The 22,401-nt window shown below is 39.5% G+C and overlaps 1 protein-coding gene across 1 annotated transcript in view; it reads right to left on the bottom strand.

The window, feature by feature from the left end:
• Nucleotides 1-22,401, bottom strand: part of PCCA (propionyl-CoA carboxylase subunit alpha) — a 301,012-nt gene that overhangs the window by 43,663 nt on the left and 234,948 nt on the right. The window contains exon 21 of the mRNA XM_082337650.1: nt 16,494-16,547. Within this exon, the coding sequence (XP_082193776.1) occupies nt 16,494-16,547 (54 nt within the window). The remainder of the gene's footprint in view (nt 1-16,493; nt 16,548-22,401) is intronic.

The raw sequence follows: 22,401 nt of genomic DNA, 5'->3' as shown, positions 1-22,401 counted from the left end.
ACTATTATCCTTTAATTGTTGATTTGATCCCTCATGTCCCAAGTCATCAGGGCTCCTTCCCCACTCCTGCGCAGGACTGGTTCAGCAGGAATCCCTAAGATGGTTAACACCTGGTCCGCCCCATGTCAGTTTATGTGGAAACCTCATTTCAAGTAGAAACTGAAGGCAGTAGTTTTGGCTTAGGGAAGACAAGGTTTTACTCTTCTTTTAATAGGGTACAAAATTAAAGAATTTACTGCTGCTTACGTAACCTAACAGTTATTCAGGGCTTTTAATCCTTTGCCCTGGTTTAACCTTAGACATGAAACCTGTTGGGGGATGGAACTCAAAAAATGTAAAGTAGCTGCATTTTCTTTCATCTTTCTTCTCGAACTCAAACAAAACTACCAGCTGATGAATGGCCATTTGTAACACAGATGTTAATGCAATTCTAAACAAGACAAAAATCACCAATGCAGTTTGCAAGGCTCCCTGTGATGTACAGTCATCAAGCAACACTGAGACCAGCACTAACCTAAACTGGCTTTACATGCACAACCAATACATGTTTCATTACTAATTTCAATGTTCTTATTACACACAGTTGGGTTAATTGAATGTAACAGTGATCACATTCCCCCAACCCGTACCAAAAATATAAACGGGCTTTAAAGCAAATACTAGCAACATACAAAAGGAAACACTCGAGATGCCTTCACAGATAATTTTACAACCTGTACTTGCAAGGTGAAGAACCTGTTACTGGCAGAACGTACGGAGAGGCTGTCCAGCATATTAAAAATAACAGTTTAAGCCATCATTTGGCTCAATTCACAGCACATTCCAGGAACCCCATAAACAAAGACAACATGTGCAATGTTAACTTTCTCTTTTATGCTGACAGCTTTTTTCTCCCATATAATGACCTTCCTGCACAGTGTGTGTTACCATAAAAAGAAACAGAGCCCAGTAAAATTAGAGGAACTGCTTAATATCAAAACGTTTTATCTGAGGAAGACACCACCGCCAGTGTAAATATTAAAAGCACAAGAATTAAAAAGTATTTGTTTTGCTGTGTCTTCTTTAAGCTTAGATTGTTCAAACAAATCTAGCTTGAGCTTTCAGTTACTCTGCACTAGACGGTCCTCCCAAAGGCTGAAACGGTACTCCAGAGAATGTGAACTTGGCTCCAATTTCAGACAATTTTCATCTTCTTTTTTCAACAAAGAGAAAAGTATTTGAATGCTTTGTCTGTAGCCAAGAATTTGGATATGAAAGACACACCAGTAAACAAGTCACCAAAATGGGCCACCACTATACAGACTGTAGTGCTTGCTTGTTTTTAAAAAAAACTTCTCCGGCCCAAAGGACACTGTTTTATTTCATAAGCAGAATGCTAATGTGAAATTTTAGTTAGAGATTATCTCTCTCATCTAAGTACAAAAGAAAAGCTACATGCATTTTTGATAGACAGAGCTTAAGTTTGCTATTTTGTTTGTACAAAGAAAAGTAAAAAGGAAGATAAAACAAGAACCTCACAGCTAGTCAGCTTGGTAAAATGCTGCACCAAACTGAATTACTTTTTTTATGGTTTTATGTGAACTACTACAGAGAACCAGCAACCCTTATTCATAGCATTCGTCTTTCTATCAGCATTCCCAGAATGAAAACCGAAACTTTAAAAATATCATTGCCTTGTACCAAACGCACACTAGCTTCCACCATGGCAACTAGCCCACAAAACTCAGGCAAGGCTAATCACAATTCCCTGTGTTTATTATCTTTTATATCAGGGAGGCATTCAAAAGCACCATGGCTGCCCGGCAGCTAAGGCAGATATTGTCCTCACCCAAAAGAGTTTTAATTTTAGCCTCGTACATTTGGTGAAAATACATTTCTGAAAATCAGAGAACACGCCAGGCAAAAGCTCACACCAGCTCCAGCGTGGAGCTTCTTGCTCTGCAAAGTGGCATATATGAGAACTGAGCAATAGCTCGGCGATGCCAGGGAGACTTCACTGAAGATGCCAGTAAAGCCTCCCCAAGCCGGCCAGAAACCCAAGGGAAGGAAATGAGAGTGATTATATACAGCTGAGCAAGCACAGTACAGAGACTCCTAAATCAGTGATATGGTGTTCGCTGCTGGTGTTCTGTGGTAAAAATGTTTACCATCTGTGTTACTCTCTCTTTGTTATGGACACTAATGGAGCCTTCAAACATAAAAGCGTGGGGGTGGGGAACAAAAACACGATTAAGCTGAAGTACTTTAAAATCACTTTTAGCTGCATATTACATGAGGAAATCCTGACACTAAATGAAAAATGGATTGACACCAAAACAGAGCAGTTTCAGGCTGAGCTCAGGAGGGCTGCACAGAGCTGGGTTACCCTGCCCTGGAGGTCTAGTTCTGAGCTATCAGGCATAGACAAATCCTTCAGGTACTGAGAAGCGGCTCCAGTTTGGACACAAGGGAGCGAGGTATACTCCAATTGCTAGGCCTTTCAGCCCCATCCTTACACCCAGCATGCCTGTGGCAGTGAGTTTCCTAGGAAGCAGCTGCGTTTGTACAAAGCTTTTCTGCAGGGGAACTTCTCCGCTGCTCATCTCCTGCTGCTGAGAGGCCACGATGGCCTGGAGAGTATGACAGTCTGTAGTGAAGCCAAAAACTAATATATGCCATTCAGTTTGCAGTCTGTGCATAAAACCAAGCATCTGACTTGCTCGAGCTAGACATCTCACACTATCATACATGAAAATAGGTGGAAATCACAGCCTCCAGCCTGACTTCCATCTCGGACGTTTTTTACTCTGCTCATCAAAATTTATGTGAGGGAAAGGAGTTCCAACAACCTGATATCTCCACTACGACCTCAAGTAGCTGCCCCACTATGTCTTCTCACAGTCCCTTCCTGCCTCCCTACCCAGAATGACACTGCAGGGCATCTGCGGTAACAGGAGCCCACCCTACTTCCTTCAAGCCCAAGGAAGAGGCCTTGGCTCAGACTCCCCCACTCCCATTCAACACAACTAGCCGCTGGGGCACCTATTCTCCAACCCCAGCACATCCAAATTCCTTGGTGGCCTGTGCTCGGCTTCAACAGAGCTGTCAGTAATTTGAGGCTAATTACTCAGTTCAGCACATGCACACTGCACAGCCTCGCAACGACGCAAGCTCATCTGTCAGTGAGAATAATGCTTTTTCAGATGAGATGTTTCAGGTAAGTTGTTCCATCTCGCATGTTACTGATGCCGGTTCAAACATAATTCTAGCAGAGCAGGAGTGGACTTCGTGAACCACAAACGAAGCCAGGAAGAAGAAAATCAGAAGTGGAATAGCAGTTTGTTTTATCTACAGCTAGAGGGGCCTCCCAGCAGTCTCACAATGCTGAACGTCGTTTTGGAACCCATTTGTGCCACCTGCAACATGACCAGCACTGAAACACCACATGGGTTTGAAAGATGCTTCCAGAGCTGGCACAAAGTTGGAGGAGCTTCCCCACCTGAAAGGAATACAACTGAATCAGTCTCTGGACCAAAATTCACCACTGGTAATGCATGGTCTCAGCAGATGAACCACTGAGGGTGGATCATTCAGTGATGTGCTTGTGAAAACTCCTTCCTGAGTTCCAGGGAACTCATTGACTTTTGGTTCCTTATGCCCCTCAACAAGTGCTCTACAATTAGAGGGCAGAAGGGTAGAAGGCACTGTTTGCCACAAGTAGAGCTTCTTCTGGAGAACAGCAAATAACAATGCAGGGAAACATGCATGGAAATGAGCCAGCAATCATAATCCTAATAATAAAGGAAAACTATAACTAAAAGAGCAAAGAACAAACCACTGACCCCTCAGATCATGGAGCAAAATCAATCAGTGTTGATACTATTTTTCTAATTCTTACTTTCTCAGTGAACCCTCATGTTATTGCGTCATGCACCTAAGGTTCTCGAAGCCACACACTTTTTGTCTCTCTAATAATGTGCCTACCATCCAAACGAAAAGTGGTGAACTTACACACATCTACAAAAAACATGCATTTACTTTTTAGCATTTAACCATGACATGGTTATAAAGGGTTTACTGGGCCAGGGTGGGGAAGCCCTGTGTTTTCTATACAGATTACCTTTGCTTGACATTTTGCCTCTGATACTCTGTTTCCTGCGTACCCTACAGATGTTTCTATTAAAATCTTTATTCTTTCAGGGCACTATTGGTAGACTGAGAGTTCAATTCATCTCTGGTGATAGTCTCTTCTTAACCTTCTCTACCTCTTCCATCATCGCCTTCCAGCTGGATTTTGACGGGTTAAGAGGCATCAACCTGCCAGAGCTCTCTTCATCTTCAAACCTCTACAACACTACCAGTGCATTCTGCTCCATGGCGATGTTTCCACCACAAGCGTTCACCCTTTTTCAGATTAGAAACAGAGCTTCTGACCTCTCCTCAACTGGACACTTCTCAGTGCAGTCATACAAGCTCTTGTAAAGAATGATTATTCCCTTTTACACTCAGCATTACCACAGACCTGGAATTGCTTGTCCTGATTTCCTCCATCTATATTACTTCTGTGTCACTGCTCTGTAAAGCCTTCCGGGACACCCAAGAATGTGCAAAATCACTGAATACATTGTCAAGATGTGGGGTTGTGGAGTCCTTAGAGATATTCAAAAGCCAGCTGGACACAGCCCTGGTCAGCCTGCTCTAGTTGACCCTGCTTTGAACGGGCCAGGGGTGTGTGGTCCCTTCCAACCTCAAATATTCTATGGCTATGAGAGTTTTCTCTGGTCTCTCCGAGAGGGCAAGTGTGTTTGTACAGGTACTTCACATGTAACATCTCATTTCTATCTGGCTATTTAAGATAAATTAGGAAACGGTAACATTCTGGGTTTTCATCTTGCCTGCAGCGTGGTGAGAAACATTTTAAGGGTGGAAAAACTCACCGCCTCACTTGCATCTTGAGATGCTTCCCAACTTCTTGAAAGTACCTTCTGGTTTACTGGAAACAGTGGTACAGTTTGTGCCTCGTAAAAGCCACCACTTGATGCCATAAACCAGGTTTTTTTCCACCATCACATACTCCTTTTCTAAGTCAGTGTGTCAAAAACAGGCTGTGGGACACATGCCTTGCAGGATGTAGCTGTGATCTTGATGCAGTGTCCAGATCTGGCTTTGGTACAGCGACCACATTGGGTTGTTCTGCTTGCTGAGTATTTGCTAAATGTTAACAGTGGGCTTGGAACTTACAAGCCTAAGGGAGGGCTTCCCTGCGGCTCTTTTAGAACTACAAGATAAACCTGGGGAGAAAAAAACAAAATAACACAAAACCTTCACAAAAAAACAAGTAACGCCCAAAGACTTGTAACAGAACACTAATGTAAGTATTTTAAAATTCAAACATCTTTGTTTTTCCTCATATGAAGACTGACATCAAAGAAAGCAATAAGTGAGAGTTGGTTCTGAGGGCATGTGAGGAGAAATTGCTCTGAAGTAGGGAGGAGACGGAGGTAGCAGTGGAAACATAGGACATCACCACAGCTTTCCTACCCACAGGGCTTTTCGGCCTCGATGGAATATTCCCACATCCCGCTCAGCACTGCTGTATCATATACACTGAAGCTCTTTGGCACAGGGGCAGTTTGTTTTCACTGTCCTTACAATAGTGCGGGCCGTTCCTTTTCATCCGCGTTGCCCTGACCTCCCTTTTCTCCCTCCCTCCCCCCAATCAAACAATTATCATCAGATGCAGGAAGAACCTTGTTGTGGTTCTGTTGCTCATAACACAATTTGCTATGCGAATACTTCCTGCACACCCTGCCAACATGGCACCTCTCCAAGACATAGGACTGGTGTTTGGGAGATGGTCACACAAGCATGATACTTCCTACTACAACTGCTCTGCCCGTCACCTTCCTTCGCCTTACTATGGGCAAAGGGCTGTAAACATCAAATGGCATGAATGAAACGAAGATGGAGGCTGCCTGTACCAGTATGAGTGCAGCAGTGTGGATTGCCGTCCTTCAGATAAGCAGGGATGCACAAGATCTTTGTTAAAACTTCATTAACCTAATTTTCAGTGTACTTTACACAGCAGAGAATTTATGTGAAACTTTAGTTTCATAAAAAGTGAAATAAACTGCCTGTTCCTGCATGGTAAATTCAGTTCCTCCGTTATTTGCGTAGAGCCTTAAATGAACACTGGGACAATTAATAAACTGGACCCAAATACTGTAAGATACAATAGGGAGAAAGGAAAGACTTTTTCTTACAAGAGTCCCTGGTGTTCCCTGTCTGTAGTACTCATATGTTAACTGCAGTATCTGTACGACTTGCTGATGCATAGCAATTTTTCTGTAGTTTATTCTTACCCTCATACGTCTCTTAAATGCTACTTACAGAACAACATGAGAGTTAATGTCAGATTAGGAGTAATACCTCTCTTCTCAACCCATGTATATCTCTGGCAAAAAAAAAAAAAGTATGCCTAAAAAAACTTGCTGCAGGACATGCAGAAGAGAAACAATTGGAGAAAAGACGGAGAAAATAAACATGGCAGAAAAATCAAAGAAAGGATGACTAGAAAGAACAAGTGAGATACCAAGAAAAAGAAGATTTGACATGGCATACAACAAAGTCACATAAGGTTTTGGGGATGAAGACGGGAGGCCTGAACTTCACACATAAAGCAATAAATCCTATCAAAAGACACAACACAGAAGCAGACCATTTTAAAGACAGCAGAGTTGAGCACGTATTCTGGAGTCCATGAAAGGCATCCGGAAAGAGGAACCGAAACCACTTCTAGTTAAGAGACAAATGCGCAGGCGAGGGTTTCAGCTGTGGGAACAAAAAAGTATGGAACGCAAGGAAAAGCCAACCGAGCGCACGATGACAGCGCTTCGAGCCCCACACCGGCTTCCTACCTGCTTCAAAGCACCGCGCAGCGTGCCGAGTTTGACCTCTGACATGGTCTGAGAGTTGGCCTTTCCCTCAGCGATGGTCCTAGCAGTAGAGATATTTTAGCTCATAGACAGCCAAAATGCAATGAAACGGAAAAGCCAAAAAATTAGAGTTATTTCACCGGCTTGTGAATTTAATTACATATCCTACTGCTTACTCATCTTTTGTCACGTATTCCAGTGCTTTAACAATGGGAAAACGAAATTCACTACGGTAACTTACAGGAATCTCTTTATTTGAACTTAGGATATAACCCCCAGTAATTATGAGCAGTGTGTGGCAATATTTTCACTATTTAGGATAGGAAGTGAAAAATACCAAACACATCTAAAATTGGATTAGGGATTTGTGCAGACAGAAGGTAATTACACAAGGTGGACTTTGGCCAAGACTCTCAGAATATGAAGCGATCTCAGAACCTTGTGGAAATTACCATGGGATCTTTAATGATAAGTGGGCTAAATCGTCATTTAAATTGTCCTAAAAAAAGATGCCTTCTCCAACAGCACATTGTCCCTTTGCTACACGGATTGACGGTACCATCGTACTCCTAAATTAGATGGCATGTCCAACACTACAGCACACAAGTGGAAAAACAAAAACAAACAAACAAAAAACCCCAAAGCACAGTCATTTAAAAAAAAAAAATCAGGAGTAGACATCTCAAGTGTTTCACATGCACAGAATTACTTGCTTCCCCCTCTGTCTAATTTATTTCAGATTAGTAAGAGATCCCTTATTTTAGGTCAGTGCTATGACAATGGAAGTATGCCAACATAACCTTCATTTTCTTAATTAGCATTTAACAAGAAGTTTGTCCTCCTCTAGAAATATTTCCTTCCATAAGGAAGAATAACCTTGAACAGAAGACAAAACTAAGACAAGGAGAGGAGAAAAATGAAACTGAAGCTCCTGCTATATTTACATGCCTTTAAAATATATTTATTTACATACCCTTAAAATGTAAATAAAATAGATCTGAGTAAAAAAATGACTTCATCTCCCAGAAGCAAGCACAGCACTGTATCTGTATTCATAACAGCTCCGGGGAAAACCAACCACAAAGAAAGTCCCTCTTTTACACATGCTTCCTACCATGGATGATGCGCTCACGTAACTCATTGTTTATCTAATCTGGAAGCAAAAATGCCACAGAAAAGAAATCAGAAGGCAGATGGCTGGTTTCACTAATCTGACCCTATTTCTTCCAAGTAAATCTAGTCTACAGTAGCGATGCCCCAAATAATCCACCATTCCTATAATACTTAGATTTGCATATTTAGGTTAGAAATGCCTGGCATTGCTGGATTAAGATTTTTCCCCCAGTAAAACAATGCTTTGTCATAAATTCTACTCCAGAGGCCGTGCCGATTCTTAAACCAGACGTGTCCACACACTGAAAACCTGAGTGGAAGCACACCCGCAAAACATTCTTACCAACGCCCCCCTCTAGAGCTGAAATGCGTTTGGAAGTTTCCTTTTACTCTACTTAAACCCGACCGTCAAGAGCGACAAATGCAAAGATTCTCTCTGTAGCCGCCCCCATGATAACAGATGACAAGATGCAGCACAAGCTTCATCTCTTGCTAATTAAACGAATCAATTAAGAGACTATTGTTGCAACTGTGTAACTGCTGTTCTATAGTGGCAATAACAACCCCACGGGGAGGTCTTTTACTGCATTAAAATGCTGTCCTCCACAACTCCATTTGATATTATTAGAAACAGTTTTTTGCATCTCGCTGTCATATTAGTAGCAAAGGCGAATTATGGAAATATGCAGACCAGAATGGTCCCAGTATGAGACCAGGTTTGGTTTTCAGCCTCCAAGGGAACAATTGCTGAAATTCCAAAGTTCCCTAAAGTTCTTTAATGGAACTGATAAATCTATCAGCACAGCATCCATTTAGATTCTAGGTAAGGGTCACATATTTGCATACTTTCCTGCTAAGCTGATACAATTCAACTAGATAAATTATCATATTAAGTTTACCCTCCTGAGTTAAACTGATGGAGTTCAAAATTGTTTTCGATGGTTGTCATTAATCGCTGTTACATCCTAAATGCTCACTTTGAAATCTAATTGTGCTGGTGTACCAAGGGTCATATTAATAGCATTTTTAATGTTAAATCTTTGTAAAACATGTTTATTTTACTGATATTACTACTGAAGCCCAGAAGACTAATGAGAACCAAACTATATTTATTATCAATAAAAACTTCATTTAAAATTTACATTCAGAGACTTAAATTAGCTTTACTAACTTCACCGTGCCTTTATTTCATTAAGATTCCTAGTTAAGCTTCAAAGCCGTATAAATTAATACCTCCTAAACAGTTCTTGGGTATATGCCAAAGTTGCAGCCATCAAAAAGCTGTTTAAAAACTCGGGCTACACATACGTTTATTACTTGGCAGTAGACATCATCTTCAGAAGAAAACACTAGATCTTCACTATGAGGCAACAGTCTTGATACAGTTTAAAAAAACCCCAACAATACTTCTTTGGCTAAACAAAGCAACTAATAATTATTTCAGCATTGGTAAATCTTAGTCTACCAAAGGAAATCACTGGAGTTACCTTTGGGTAACCTGTCCACTTGTGTTCCAAGAAGTAACAGGCTAACCAACCAAGTTCAGTCCTTGTCCTTAAAGCATTACTGAGCTCAATAAGAAAGAAACGTGTTAAATGAAGTACGGAAAATCAGAAATCCTTATTTTTCCATTTGCTTATTTCCGAGAGATAAGGGGCATAATTTATTATAAGCAAAGACTACTACACTACAGATAGCACACGCACTACAGAATCCACCAACATTAAGAACGCTCATGGGAATTCTGAACCACTTATGATGTTATCACACATTTTTTCTCTGCAAATTAAAACTTTAATTGAAAACAGAGGAAAAGGCCAAGATTAAAAATGAACAAATAAAAAGCACAACATTAGAATCTAAATGTAATAGCCCATTTCCAGTCTGGTTTTGTAAGAAAGCAAGGCTTGTAATCCAGATTTCTGCCTCTCAATCCCTATCCCCAACTCATTGCATCTAACTATCCCATTTGCACCCACATAGACAATTTTAACCTGCTGATCAATTTCAACCAAATTTGAAGAAAAGGCAGGTAAATCCAGCTACCTGTAAGTATTGTAGGAACCATAACTATGTTTCCACAAATCTTCTGAAGAGCACTGGCTGCGCTCAAGAACCAAGAGACCTAAATCCGTACTCCAGCTGAGGGAAATTTGGCAGCAGCCATTGGCCAGCCAGCATGGTCACACTGGCCATCCAACAAGCATATATGCAGCTTCAGCTTCACCTTGACACCACCACCTCTCGCTCGAGGAGGTCTCAGGCAAAGACTACAAGAAGTTGTTCTGTGGGAACTTGTGGCACTTCTGGCACTTTCTTTTAAGTCATGGAAGCAAAATTCAGGAATAACTCCACGCACTTTCTTATTTCTCTTTCCAAAGGAATCCTGAGCAAGATTCCCAAAATAATCTAAGTGATTTTAGGACATGGCTTTTGGTAACGCTGGTATTTCTGAATCTCTCAGGTGCTTCTGAGTTTGTCCCCAATGGACAGCTTTAATATATTCACTATACCTTCTGCTTTAAAACATACAAATATAGAACAGAATTGAAATGAGAACAGCATATGCAGCTGTGTGGTTGCACCCAATCATCCACATCACGCGAGCTGGAACAATTCTCACTGACCAGTCCTAGTGATGGGCTGAAGTATCAATACTTCCACAAGTGAAATCCTTGTTGCATGAATTACCCACTTTCTGCAGAATACTGCAGCAGCTTGCAGCCAGCCTCGGGATTCTCACCGCCTGTGTTCAGAAGAGACTTGCAGAAGTTAATGCTTCCAGAAGCAATTGCACGTTTTTCCTAGTGACACCTTCTGTCCTACTGAAATGCCGCCACCAACAGCTCTACTACTAGAAGCACTGTGGTTTACCATGCCTCTGAAGCTGGGTGGAAAGAAAAAAAAAACATCTATACAACAGTAGAATTCCCTTTAGATCAGGAGGGACCCTAATCTTAAGGCTTGTGAAAAGGAAGAGGAAAAAAACCCTTTTAAAAAAAGACATTAGCTTGCAAAATAAACACCTACTGGACTATATTTATTTTCTTGTGGTTAATACTCCACATATTCCAATAAATACAACCTTTGTAACCTCTGCAAGTTTTCAACCAATGTTTGAAAGTCTGCATAAGTCTTCGATATCTAGTTTCAGAAGTGTCACATATAGAAAGAAAAGCAGAAAGAAAGAAAAGCTGTTAAGAACTGCAATGATTTGTAAGGGTGAAAGAAGTAGGTTGTTAAACACTTGTCATTGTGAGCTAAATCAGACTCATACAGACAAAGCTTCCATCTTTATTGCTATTTAATTGGTCTCTATAAGAGTGCAGGGAGAAAGAAAAAAGGAAGAAGCTGTCTGGAAGCTGATGAGATTATATACAGACTGAAAAGTTCCAGGACCATTTGTAAGCCTCAGTAATGGCATAGAAAGTTGGAAGTTTGCTGTTGAAGCAAAAGCAGACAAGTCATGGCAGGAGGGAGAGGAAAGGGGAATCAGCAATGAGAGGTAAAGTTAGTATACTGACCTGTAGCTCCTAGGATCACCTTAGATACATAAATGACGAATAGGCAATAAGCCAGGAAGCAAAGGCAAAGATTTTAAGGAATGTAAAGCTCTCAATTTCTAACCAACTTCATAAACAACATACATAACTAATAACCCTGACTGTGTATGAAACATCCTTTTGCCAATTTATCTGGAAGCAGCTAAAGAACAAAAAGTCATTGATATTGAATGATAACTATTGTACTAGAACGTATGCCAACTATGCTAAAAAGCACAGCCAGGGCTTGGATTTAGAAAAACTAGTCTCTGTCAGTGTTCTCAACCTGGATTTTGCAGATCTGGTTGCAGTGGCAGGTCTCTGGACTATTTTAAAGGGGTCTGCAAAAAGGCTGCAGAACAGAAAGCACAGCATTAACAGACTAATAGTAATCATAAGAGAGCATAAGCCTCCACAGCAAAAATTCAAATGTTTTGTACATCAAAGGTGGCAAAAGTCACTTCAGACTGAAGCAATGGAAGAACCTCCAGTGAGAAGGCTGAACCAAGAAAACGGTGCTAGGAAACTCAGAATCACCTAAAGACGGCTTGATCCTTAGGCCAGAGCCATTCCACTCTGTTTCACGTGGGTTCTATATTGTGTTCACCACTGAAGGAACGTTGTCAAGTAATATACTGAGCAACATGACTAACATCTGTCACATATATGTTCTTTCATCCTTCCCCAGAGGCAAGAAGTAACTGGTTTTCTCTATATCGCTACTCTGATGTCAGAGAACAGAAGATCAAAGAAATGGCATGAACGATGAGCAGAGGATAGTGAAATTTTCCACTGTGGCTGGGGACTTCTCACTGTCTGGGACTGTCTCTTTTGAGGAAAGTGTTCCACTGGGCCAGCAGAGCATCACTGTCAAGCACGACCTGCAGCCCAAAGCTGACAATGACGTTATGGACGCAATGGAGCCAGGCCAGTCACGATCTGAGGCAGGCAGATACAGGCAGTATTTCTGTATTCAAAATTCTACAGAGAGGCCATTACACACAGTCTAGAATAAATTTAATGTCTCCATAATTATCTGTAGTTCTCTACCTACTTGCAGCTTTCTTAGTGTTAAAGGCTGCCTGCCCAGACATATTTCATTGTTGAAGTCCAGCTGACAGAGGCGTAAATAACCAACAAATGACTGGGGCCATCAGTGGGCCAGCAAAAAAACGTTCCTGTCACGTAAGAGAACAGAAGGTGGAACAAGAGACACGACAGAAACTGGAAGCTAACTAGAAAGAGAGGAATGAAGGGTGGACTTTGGTCCTCTGAAAAGACTACTCAAACATACAGGCTTTTGAACTGCAGAGGCTGAAGCAGAAGCTCTGTGTATAGATCTTAGTATTTTTCTATAGATCTTTATGTTTCTTACAAACCTACTTCTGTGAGCTGCCTACACACAGGAGACAACCCATAAAGGACTGCCTCCTTGTTTCCTGGCACTCTTGCTTTCAGGCACGGTTTTCAGCATTAATCTGAAGCATGGATTATCTTGTTTCCTTTTTCTTTGTACAATATATAGCACAGTAAGATTCCTTGGTGTTACTGTAATGCTATTAATAAATACACTATCTGAATAATTCTAGCTTGAAGTGGCAGAATAGCAGGACTCCATCAGCACATGACATCTAGTCATGTCCACCAGAGAGGAACAATGAGTAAAAACTCATATGAAGTCTCAATTACAACAATAACCCATGATCTGTTCTGAAATAACTTAATTAGGACTCAAAATGCTATGATCCCAAGAAAAGTAAACCAAATCAGTGTAGTTTCCCATTCACCAACCATTTCTTACAGCTAAAAGTATATAAAAGTTGCTTGCTCCTTGTGCAGAAACATCCTTGTATGTCCTCCAATAGCACGAGTCCTATATCAGATCTGAGACTCATAACTCTCTACTGAAAAATAATTCAGAGAAAATAAGCTAATGCCACTACAATTTGAAGATAAATGCTCAAGTAGCAAAGAATTTCTACTCATGATCAGAAACAAATAAAAGTATTATTACAAATCCATGTAGATCCCCAAATGATGCTAATAGTCTGCACTCAAAGCTATGATTTCACTGGGGAAAGCAACATGATTTTTCTTGTTCTCCTCTAAAACAACAGAAGTACGCTGCTACACTAACAGAAACATTTGTCCTACTGTCCACATGTTTACCATATGTTATGCAGCAGAATTCCTATTAAACTGTTGTCTTTCTGCTGCAAAGTAGTTTTCTCTGTCCTTCACCTAGCTAACTGGGACAGCAAGGATGTTTCTAATAGAGAAGCATACCTTTCACTTCTCCTCAGAGTGTCAGCTGGCTTCCTAATGCAAGGGCTTGTGTTTTATCAAAAACCAGTAGCAGAATTGTTTCTCCTGTCCAATGTCAAAAAATCAAGTGAAGCCATTTATCGAAGCTGATGCCCTCCTGACAAGCCAGGGAGCTGTGCTCCTCATCAGCGGGTTCTAAAAATACGTTCTGATGGACAGGTCAGCGGCGTGCACGCTCAGTAGCACCACGCTGCCTGCCACCACTGAAGTGCCATCAACGTTTGCCCCCGTCAAAAGTAACACAGAATGCTCAAAGCTATCCCTAACGTTTTCTACTATATAAAAAAAAAAAAAAAGAGCAGAGCAGTAATTTCAGAAGCTGTTTATTATATTGATAACAATACCTTATGATAATAATGAGCAATCAAGAGTTTCTGGCTGCTAAATATTCCTTTCAAGCACTTACTATCTTGACTGCACTTCTATGTAGCAAAGGTTTAGTAAGAGATACATAATGGGGAGCCCAAAATGTAGGACCTTCATTAAGATGATATTCTTTTCTTTGTTTGAACATTTAAATTTGTGTATGCGTACACATACACACGCAGGTACACACATATAGACTGTGTATTTATACGTGTAGGCAATTTGTAGGGGATATCATTGTAAGGAAAACCCATCCTTCCCCCCGTTACCTAAGCTGAGTGTATTAAGTTGAAATCAGAAGAGTACAAGGATGTTATAGGAGTGAAGGACAAATTAAAGGGGCAAGGAGAAGGACAGTAGGCTAGAGGAACTCATAGGAACACAGGTGCAGACTCTGGCCTGGAATCTGTGGGAAAACTGGTATCAGGGCAAACCCTGGGAAGCAGACTTCATTACTGCTGCTCTACCCTGCTCGCCAAAGTTCTCTCTCTGGGTTTGATCAGCAAGACATGCGCATAATTTAAATTAAATAAAAAATCATGGATAGAGTACTCCAGGCTTTTCTGTTTAGTCCTCTTGAGAATTTTAGTTGTAATCACATACTTGATTTCCCAAAATAACTAGGACCCAATAAACACACATGAGCTAGTCAGTAAGATGTGATATATATGACAATCCATTAGCTGTTTCATCATCAATTTTTTAAAGCTAAAAGCACATCAATACTGTACCCTCTTTTGTCTTCTTTTGCTGTTGCACAAGGCCCAGCACAAGAGTTCTAGTCCGTGAGACTGCAGGGCACTTCTAACACATGAATACAAAATGTTTTCCTATCTAACTTAACAATGAATTTAATTTTTAATGTCACTAAATACACACTTAATCAGAATTTTCTCTGCTACAGCACCCACTTACAAGGGATCGATTAAAATCTTTTCAGTATTATCTTACCAAGTTGCATTTGTGTCTACATCTTATCTTGGAGTAAATATTTTCTTCTCACACAAAGACTATCAGATCAGCCAGCAGCAATCTCGCATATGCACGATGCAACTCCAGAGCTGAAGCATCATTACAAATACAATAGCGCAGAACAAAACTTTTGTTTTATGTCTTATTTGTAACTGCCACTCTGCTTGATATTGAATAAGACAAATAAATGTATATGCATGTATAGAGATATATTTATAGAAGCAAAAAATATTAGGGGAACTTTTCATCTCTAAAAAACAACATGCATTCTTGTTAAGTTTACTCTTACCGTGCTATTCCTCCCAAAAAATTGCTTCATAGGACTTGTAGAAGAACTAATCACAAGCAGGTAGCATGAAAGCATTAGCATATGCAACCTTACTCTACTTTTGTCCGAAACATATAGCGCACAGAGATGTCAGGACTAAATTCTAACAGAATGTTTCATTCCTAGGCTTTTCACTGTTAATGTCACTACAGGGAAACCTGTTGGCAGCAGTCAGGACAACTTACTTTAGAGGATACTTCAATTTTATTTCATTTTCAGAACTATTTTTAGGTGCATAAGAAACTTGGAAAAATTCAATGCTGCATTTTAATCACGCAAATCATGGAATTCAATGCTGCTTCAATCACATATGTTTATAAGCATCCGTCACCTAACACAAAACTTTAGTTTCTATATTATACATGATTGCTCAAGATAATAGCAGATGGAAAATCTATTTTATTGAGTGAATTCTGTCCAATGGTGTAAAATCTGACCAGGATTTTAAACGTACTTTGCTCCAACAAACAGAATCTGGGAGAACAACAGAACACTTTGCATCACTGTACAGTCTTTCCATAAGACAGTTCCTGACCCACCTCTGGGATGTGAGGGTATGTGGTACAGTGAAGCAACAGAGATCAGAAAGTTGAGGTGGTGGGGAAGAGTGGGTTTGATCCTGATGCAGATCAAACCTGAGTATGTTGCAATAAACTTACAAGTCTACAACCAGTTACTCTTAAATCCTGTGTAAATGAAACAATAATGTAAACGAGGCAGGCTTGAATCAATTGAAGTGTGGAATGCAGATACTGTGCACCATGCCTTGGAAGTTAGCTTCAGAAATTCAACTGTTAAGCTCAGAATATTTACACATAATACTAACCTTCACAAATACAAGCATAAATGTGCTGCCAGTGTCATTTACTTATTTTCTGTTTAGATTATATTCTTCTACCAACATAACTCTTGACAATAGTTATACAGACTTACCACGGTGCCCAGAAACTGAATGCTTGTATCTCCAGAGGCATTCCGAGAAAGCCGCTGAAAAAGAAAAAAAGGTTCTTCTGATTAGAAGGTTCTTCAGAATTTGAAACCATTCCATTTTCTTTCTGTCACATCACTGTAAAGTAATCAAAACTAATCGAGTACACAAAACTATACATAAACCAGATAAAATATAACCATTTCCTTCAAGAATTTCAGTACTAGAAGTCTAATTCATACTTCAGCTCAGATTTTGGTTTTGTTTCAGTCAACTCAACAAAATTTATTTCTGAAGAATAATGAAAACAAATATGGCCAAGTACAACACAGAACAACCTTGGGCTTGCAGAAAGATGAATGTCATGAATAATGAGGCTTTCGCCATCTCTAAACATTTGTGATTCTGTATTCCTGTTATTCACGTTTAGTATTACCTTCGTTCTCTCCTAATGAGAGAATTTTAATCTCTTTTTAAAATGCAAACCTCCAATGATGCTACTTTGAAAACAGGGGAAAAAAATGACCTTATGAAATGTCTGGTCACCTACTGTGGTTCAGGAGTTGATTGAAGTTATTAAACAGTCTTCAAATATTACATTGTCAGTAAGCCACAAGCATATGCAAAAGAAAATAGGTTATTGATTTAACACAGTATTATCCATAATCTAAATATGCAAAACGCACAAAGAAATTCTTTCTTCTTGTGAATCGTCTTCTTCAACATGAAAAGTTTTTTCTCTCTTTTTCTTCCTGCCATTAAATTACGGCACATACAGACCCAAAATCAGGGCCTTAGTCACGGAACGCGGCCCTAACACTTACACAATGCCAGGTGTACATACAAGTACAGAAGCACAGATTTGAGAAGGCGAGTATAAATTGCAAACAAAAGAGCTGCATGGAGATCCTTGGCATTTTAAAGACAACAAATCCTAGGAACAGGGCTGCAAATCATCTTGAGAGATCTTCCAGTCTAGTACCCCTGGCAGAATCAAAACACACCTGTGTCACTCCCAAACGGTGTGTGTCTAACCCATTCTTAAAATCTTTCAATTGCAGAGATTTCACAGTCTCCCTTAAGCAATGTATCCCAGTGTTCAGCATCCTTATCGTTAGGAAGTTTCTTCCTAATATCTGACTAAAATAACCCTTACTGCAACTGCAGCACATTAATTCTCCTCTTTTTCATCACAGACAGGAAACACAGATTGTTCCCTTTCTTTTTACAGCTACCTACAAGTATGTGAAGAGCCGTTATCACAGCTCCCTTTAGTCTTGTCTTCTCTAGACTAAGTGAGAAAGTGCTATACCACAGTAACTAGATATCCCCCGAAACAATTTTAATAGCAATAAATTAAATCCTGGTCCCTTTTCAATAATGGTACATATTCCTCAGCTACACTTTATGAAGTAATAATTACTACAGCCCAAACACGCTTATTTTTTGACTTAACAGGTCACACACTGACACTGCAATCTGTACAATCATATGAAAACAAAGGATGATGTGCCAAAGCCTGACATATTTCAACAATAATGATTAATGGAATGGAAAATATGGGAAATAAAATTTCATACAAAACCTGACGTTTACTTTTATAAAGGAAACAGGAATATACACTTTTCCCACAGTCTAGGATAAACACAATCAGGTTTTGGAAACCACAAAGAAGAACAAAGTACCGGCTGCCTACAATGAATGAACTGCATGCCAAAACAAACAAGTCCCAACCACTTGATAAGCTGTCAGAAAATGGCAAGCCGAAAAAAATTAAAGGATTTAATTTCTTTTTTTCCTGGAATGCCCTCCACCCTCGTTAGAGTTCTGTCACTTATTGTGCTACCCTTTTGTCCACTTTCAAGGGTCATTAGAGATCTTTTCATGTCCTAATAAAAATTCCTTTTTTTTTTTTTTTTTTTTGGCTAATCTCCCCATCACACAGAAAAACACAACTTAAAAAACAAAACAAAACAAAGAAAAATAGAGCCCTTTTGTCATTTTCTTTAAAGGCTTTCAAAGCAAACCCAGGTATCTTGACCACTTGACTTATTTTTCACAACTGAAAACCAAATCATTAAAGTATTTCCTCACACAGGTTCTCTTTACTCACAATTAAATAAGCTAGCATAGCAATAACCAAGCCCTTTCAAAAATAATTTAATAAAGCCAAATATATATGTACATCGAGAAGGCACCTTCTAAAGCCATAGTCTCAAGACAAGACAAAGATAGCAGCAGCCTTTTTCCTGCTCTGACACTGTTGAAGTGCACTGGTATCACAGTGTAGTAAATCCTCACTGCTACCGTTTGCTGTGTCCAAAATACAAAGCATTACATTCAATTGTCAATAGCATCAAGAGTCACCACCAGCACTAAAATCCATCTCTTGAATTAACAGCCAGTGAGGGGGAAAAAAAAAAAAAAATAATGGGGAAGGTGAGGAAAATAGTTAACAGGGAGAAAGAGAAATTTCCTTTCTGGGTATATTTCAAAAAACAAAAACAAGAAAGAAAGGTAGAGAAATACTCCAAGTCACAAAACATATGTTACATCAAGACCAAAAAGAGAACTGCCAGGCTTTTGAGAACCATGTTACAAAAGAAGTCAGCACATTATCATAATTAATGTTTCAAATTACAGTTGTAAATAAATTTCAGCTGTTAGATGTGATTAGATTTTTTGAAGCATATTGAAAGGAGTTATTTTTGTTCCACTGGTGGGCTTGTGTTTCTGGGATTTGTAAATATAATTGATGTTTTCAAGAAAATGAAAGGACACGGTTAACAATTATTCTTTTATTTTCCACCTCTTTAGAAAAAGGACCAGTCTCCAGTTTCTCTTGTAAAGTTAGATATTTACATATTCTATACCTCATAATAGATGGTTTCATATTGCATGTGATAGCAGGAAAGTAATCAAATAGAGGTAACAAAAGAGAATAGCTAATTATATGCATTTTCATTGTTTTCCTAATAAATTGCAAATTATTTACTAGGAGGTTTACACTGAAAAGCACGGGAAGTCTACCATTTGAACAAAGAGAAAACAACAGTGTATGTTTACCTGCCAATGCAGTAAAATTACATTGCTGGCATCAGTTATGATGCTCTTAGATATAACTGATGCTCTTCTGGTTGATTCAAGTGATAGAGCTTCAGACTAACTCAATTAGCATAATATGAGTTAAAAGTATAATTTTTTTTCCTTATGAGAAAGTAACAAGCTAAATCAAATCTGAAAACAAGAAATCACAACTTCAAAAAAATCCATCTGCAGTCTCAAAGCTGTCAAATGGATGTGAGTGTTACATAAATATTATATGTATTTTTACACACACAGGTTACAGTATGCTATACTGCATATGCTATGTATATACAAACAAAATGCTTCTGCACGCATGTAAAAATAGACAAGTGTATACAATCATAGAAAATGTGTTTGATTTTCCTGCTCTATCTTAAGTGTATGTTATACCACAGTCATTTCACAAATAATCATTTTAATCTGTAAATCCCAGTAAATTACCAGAGGTTAGTGTGATATGACTTTAAATTCTTCTGTTTTGCCATAGAAAATTATTTCCACTTAGTTGGGTATCAATGATCTATTCATCCTAAGATGCAGTAGGGTTACAATCAGCTTTGCATTAAGCCTGCAGTGGATGAGCACTTGCAGATAAAAATGATAACAACCTTTACATGAAGAAGGATAAAGAAGCTCAGCCAAACATAAAATACATATTATTGAAAGAGATTCTGAACTGCCATAGACATTATTAGACAACAACAAGATCTCAGAGTATTTTCCACAAACCTTCTGGTATCTTGGGCTCTCCAAGCTACCAGAGGGGAGCAGCTGCAGGGAAGGAACGATACCAAAACAAAGAAAATCCAACAGACTAAAAGCAATTTTTTTGGTTTGCTTACAAATGAAAAAGTAATGTGTCAAGTCAAAATGAATATGAACTGGCAAGGGAAGTCATGTATTAAAGTTTTCCAAACACATTTATCTTGAATTACTATATACCGCCTTTATTTGTTGAAAGTAAAGCTGGAGACCATTTGTTACAGAAAATGTACAGATTGTCACTTGGCCAACATTTTTTGCAACTTTTTCAAGCCATGGTATGACTGCATTAACAGTTGCACAACATGTATCGGACTATACAGAACAAAAAAACAAACAAACAAACAAAACCCAAAAACCCCACAAACCAAAACCAAAAACAAACACACACCACAAAAACAAAAAAAAAAAAGAGCCCAGAAAACACACTGATAAGTATCTAAAATCATTACAGAAGACTATTAATAAAATTGAGTGAAACACTGTGTGGTTTCCCAGCATGGTGCTATTTTTCAGAATACAGTCCTTGCAGCCCCTATTGCTTCATCTCAACTGCTCACCACCAGAAATTCTGAACATCTTATGCCATGAATTTCAAATGGAGAATACTATCCACTTTTTGGCCAATATTTATAAATTCTTGATAATTCAACCTAGCAAAATACAGGCCAGAATCATCCCCAGACAGGTTTAATTAAAAAACAAATTCTTCCCACAACAGGGAAGTCAGGGGGAAAAAACCCAGTATTTTACCTTGTGAAGTTAGAGCAGATTCATCCGCTAGTACCTCATCTATGAGATTTTGTGTACATGAGGATGCTTGGACAAATGGAAAGCTCCATCATCCATCACTCCTATCTTTGGAGTCCCATGGTTGGGTCAAAGAGGAGGAGAAAGCTGCAGAAGCAGCTGTGAAACCATGAAGTCATCTTCCAGTCAAATCATGAGGATTGGTTTGGCTTTATCCATCTCCTTTTCCCTCTCCTCCTAGAATCTCTGCAGAAAGCAGAACTTCATTTCAGCACTCCCTTTCCACTGTGCAAAATCCCAGTCCAGAGCTGTGATCCCAGACTAGCAATGTGACCAAGCTTTCCTGTACCTTGGAGACTGCCCACATTGCCCTGTATGTTCAGACTTGTGCAGTCTCACAAGACTTTCCACTTAGGGGATCACTACTTTTGTCACGATTTAGTGTTCTCCACTGGTGGTGCCACCATTTCCTCGCCTTAGTGTGTTAAACTACAGATGGAAACTAGCTCGATTTTGAGGGCTGCTCTACCCCTAGCCATGATCAGTTTTAGACTGGACTTCACAGTAAATGAAGCCTCAGTTAGCTGTTCTTCCTCAGGGCACGTCCACATTTTCCAGCTTCATACAAGGGCAGCAGTCACCCAGTGGGGAATGAGATGATCAAGTCCTGCTGTGTATGAAGCGCTTTGACATGTGAAAGATTTCTAAGACTGGCTTAAGTAGTACTGTGCTGAAGTAGTCCTTCCCTTCAAAAGGGATCCTGCCAGGATGCTGAGATACTGGTCTCCCCGGCACCTGTTGCAAGCTACCTCGGTCCTTGCCCAGGGACTAAATGGAATCTGTTCCCAAACATTACAAATACGGATGTTAAACACAGCGTGAATGGCTTACAGGGCATCAATCCACATAAAGAAACTGCACCTCTATAAAGGCTGAGGCACCATATTACTACTTTTAAAAGAAGAACCACTCTCTTAATGCCTGGGATTTAATTACAGTAGGTGGCTTAGAAATTTCTGTCCTCCCATAAGCAGAAAAATGGAAACACAGATCCTTCCCAATATTTCTTTAAGTGATATCCAATGTTAATGCCACTCGTTACTTCTTTTTGCCAAGCCTTAGACATGCAAATGTTTAGTAATAATACCATTTCAGTATTGCTATTATATATACATAGAGCACCTTCCAAGAATGCCCATGTGCTCCTCTAACCCTCTGAGGTAGGTAGGGGTTATAAAGCAGTGGATGAGAGGCTTTCAAACAAAACAAACAAATAAAACCCACAAAAACACCACACCAAAAAATCCCCACAGG

This window comes from Platalea leucorodia (genome assembly GCF_965183815.1).
Source record: "Platalea leucorodia genome assembly, chromosome: 2".
NCBI classification, from domain to species: domain Eukaryota; kingdom Metazoa; phylum Chordata; class Aves; order Pelecaniformes; family Threskiornithidae; genus Platalea; species Platalea leucorodia.
This window is presented reverse-complemented; position numbering and strand designations above follow the sequence as displayed.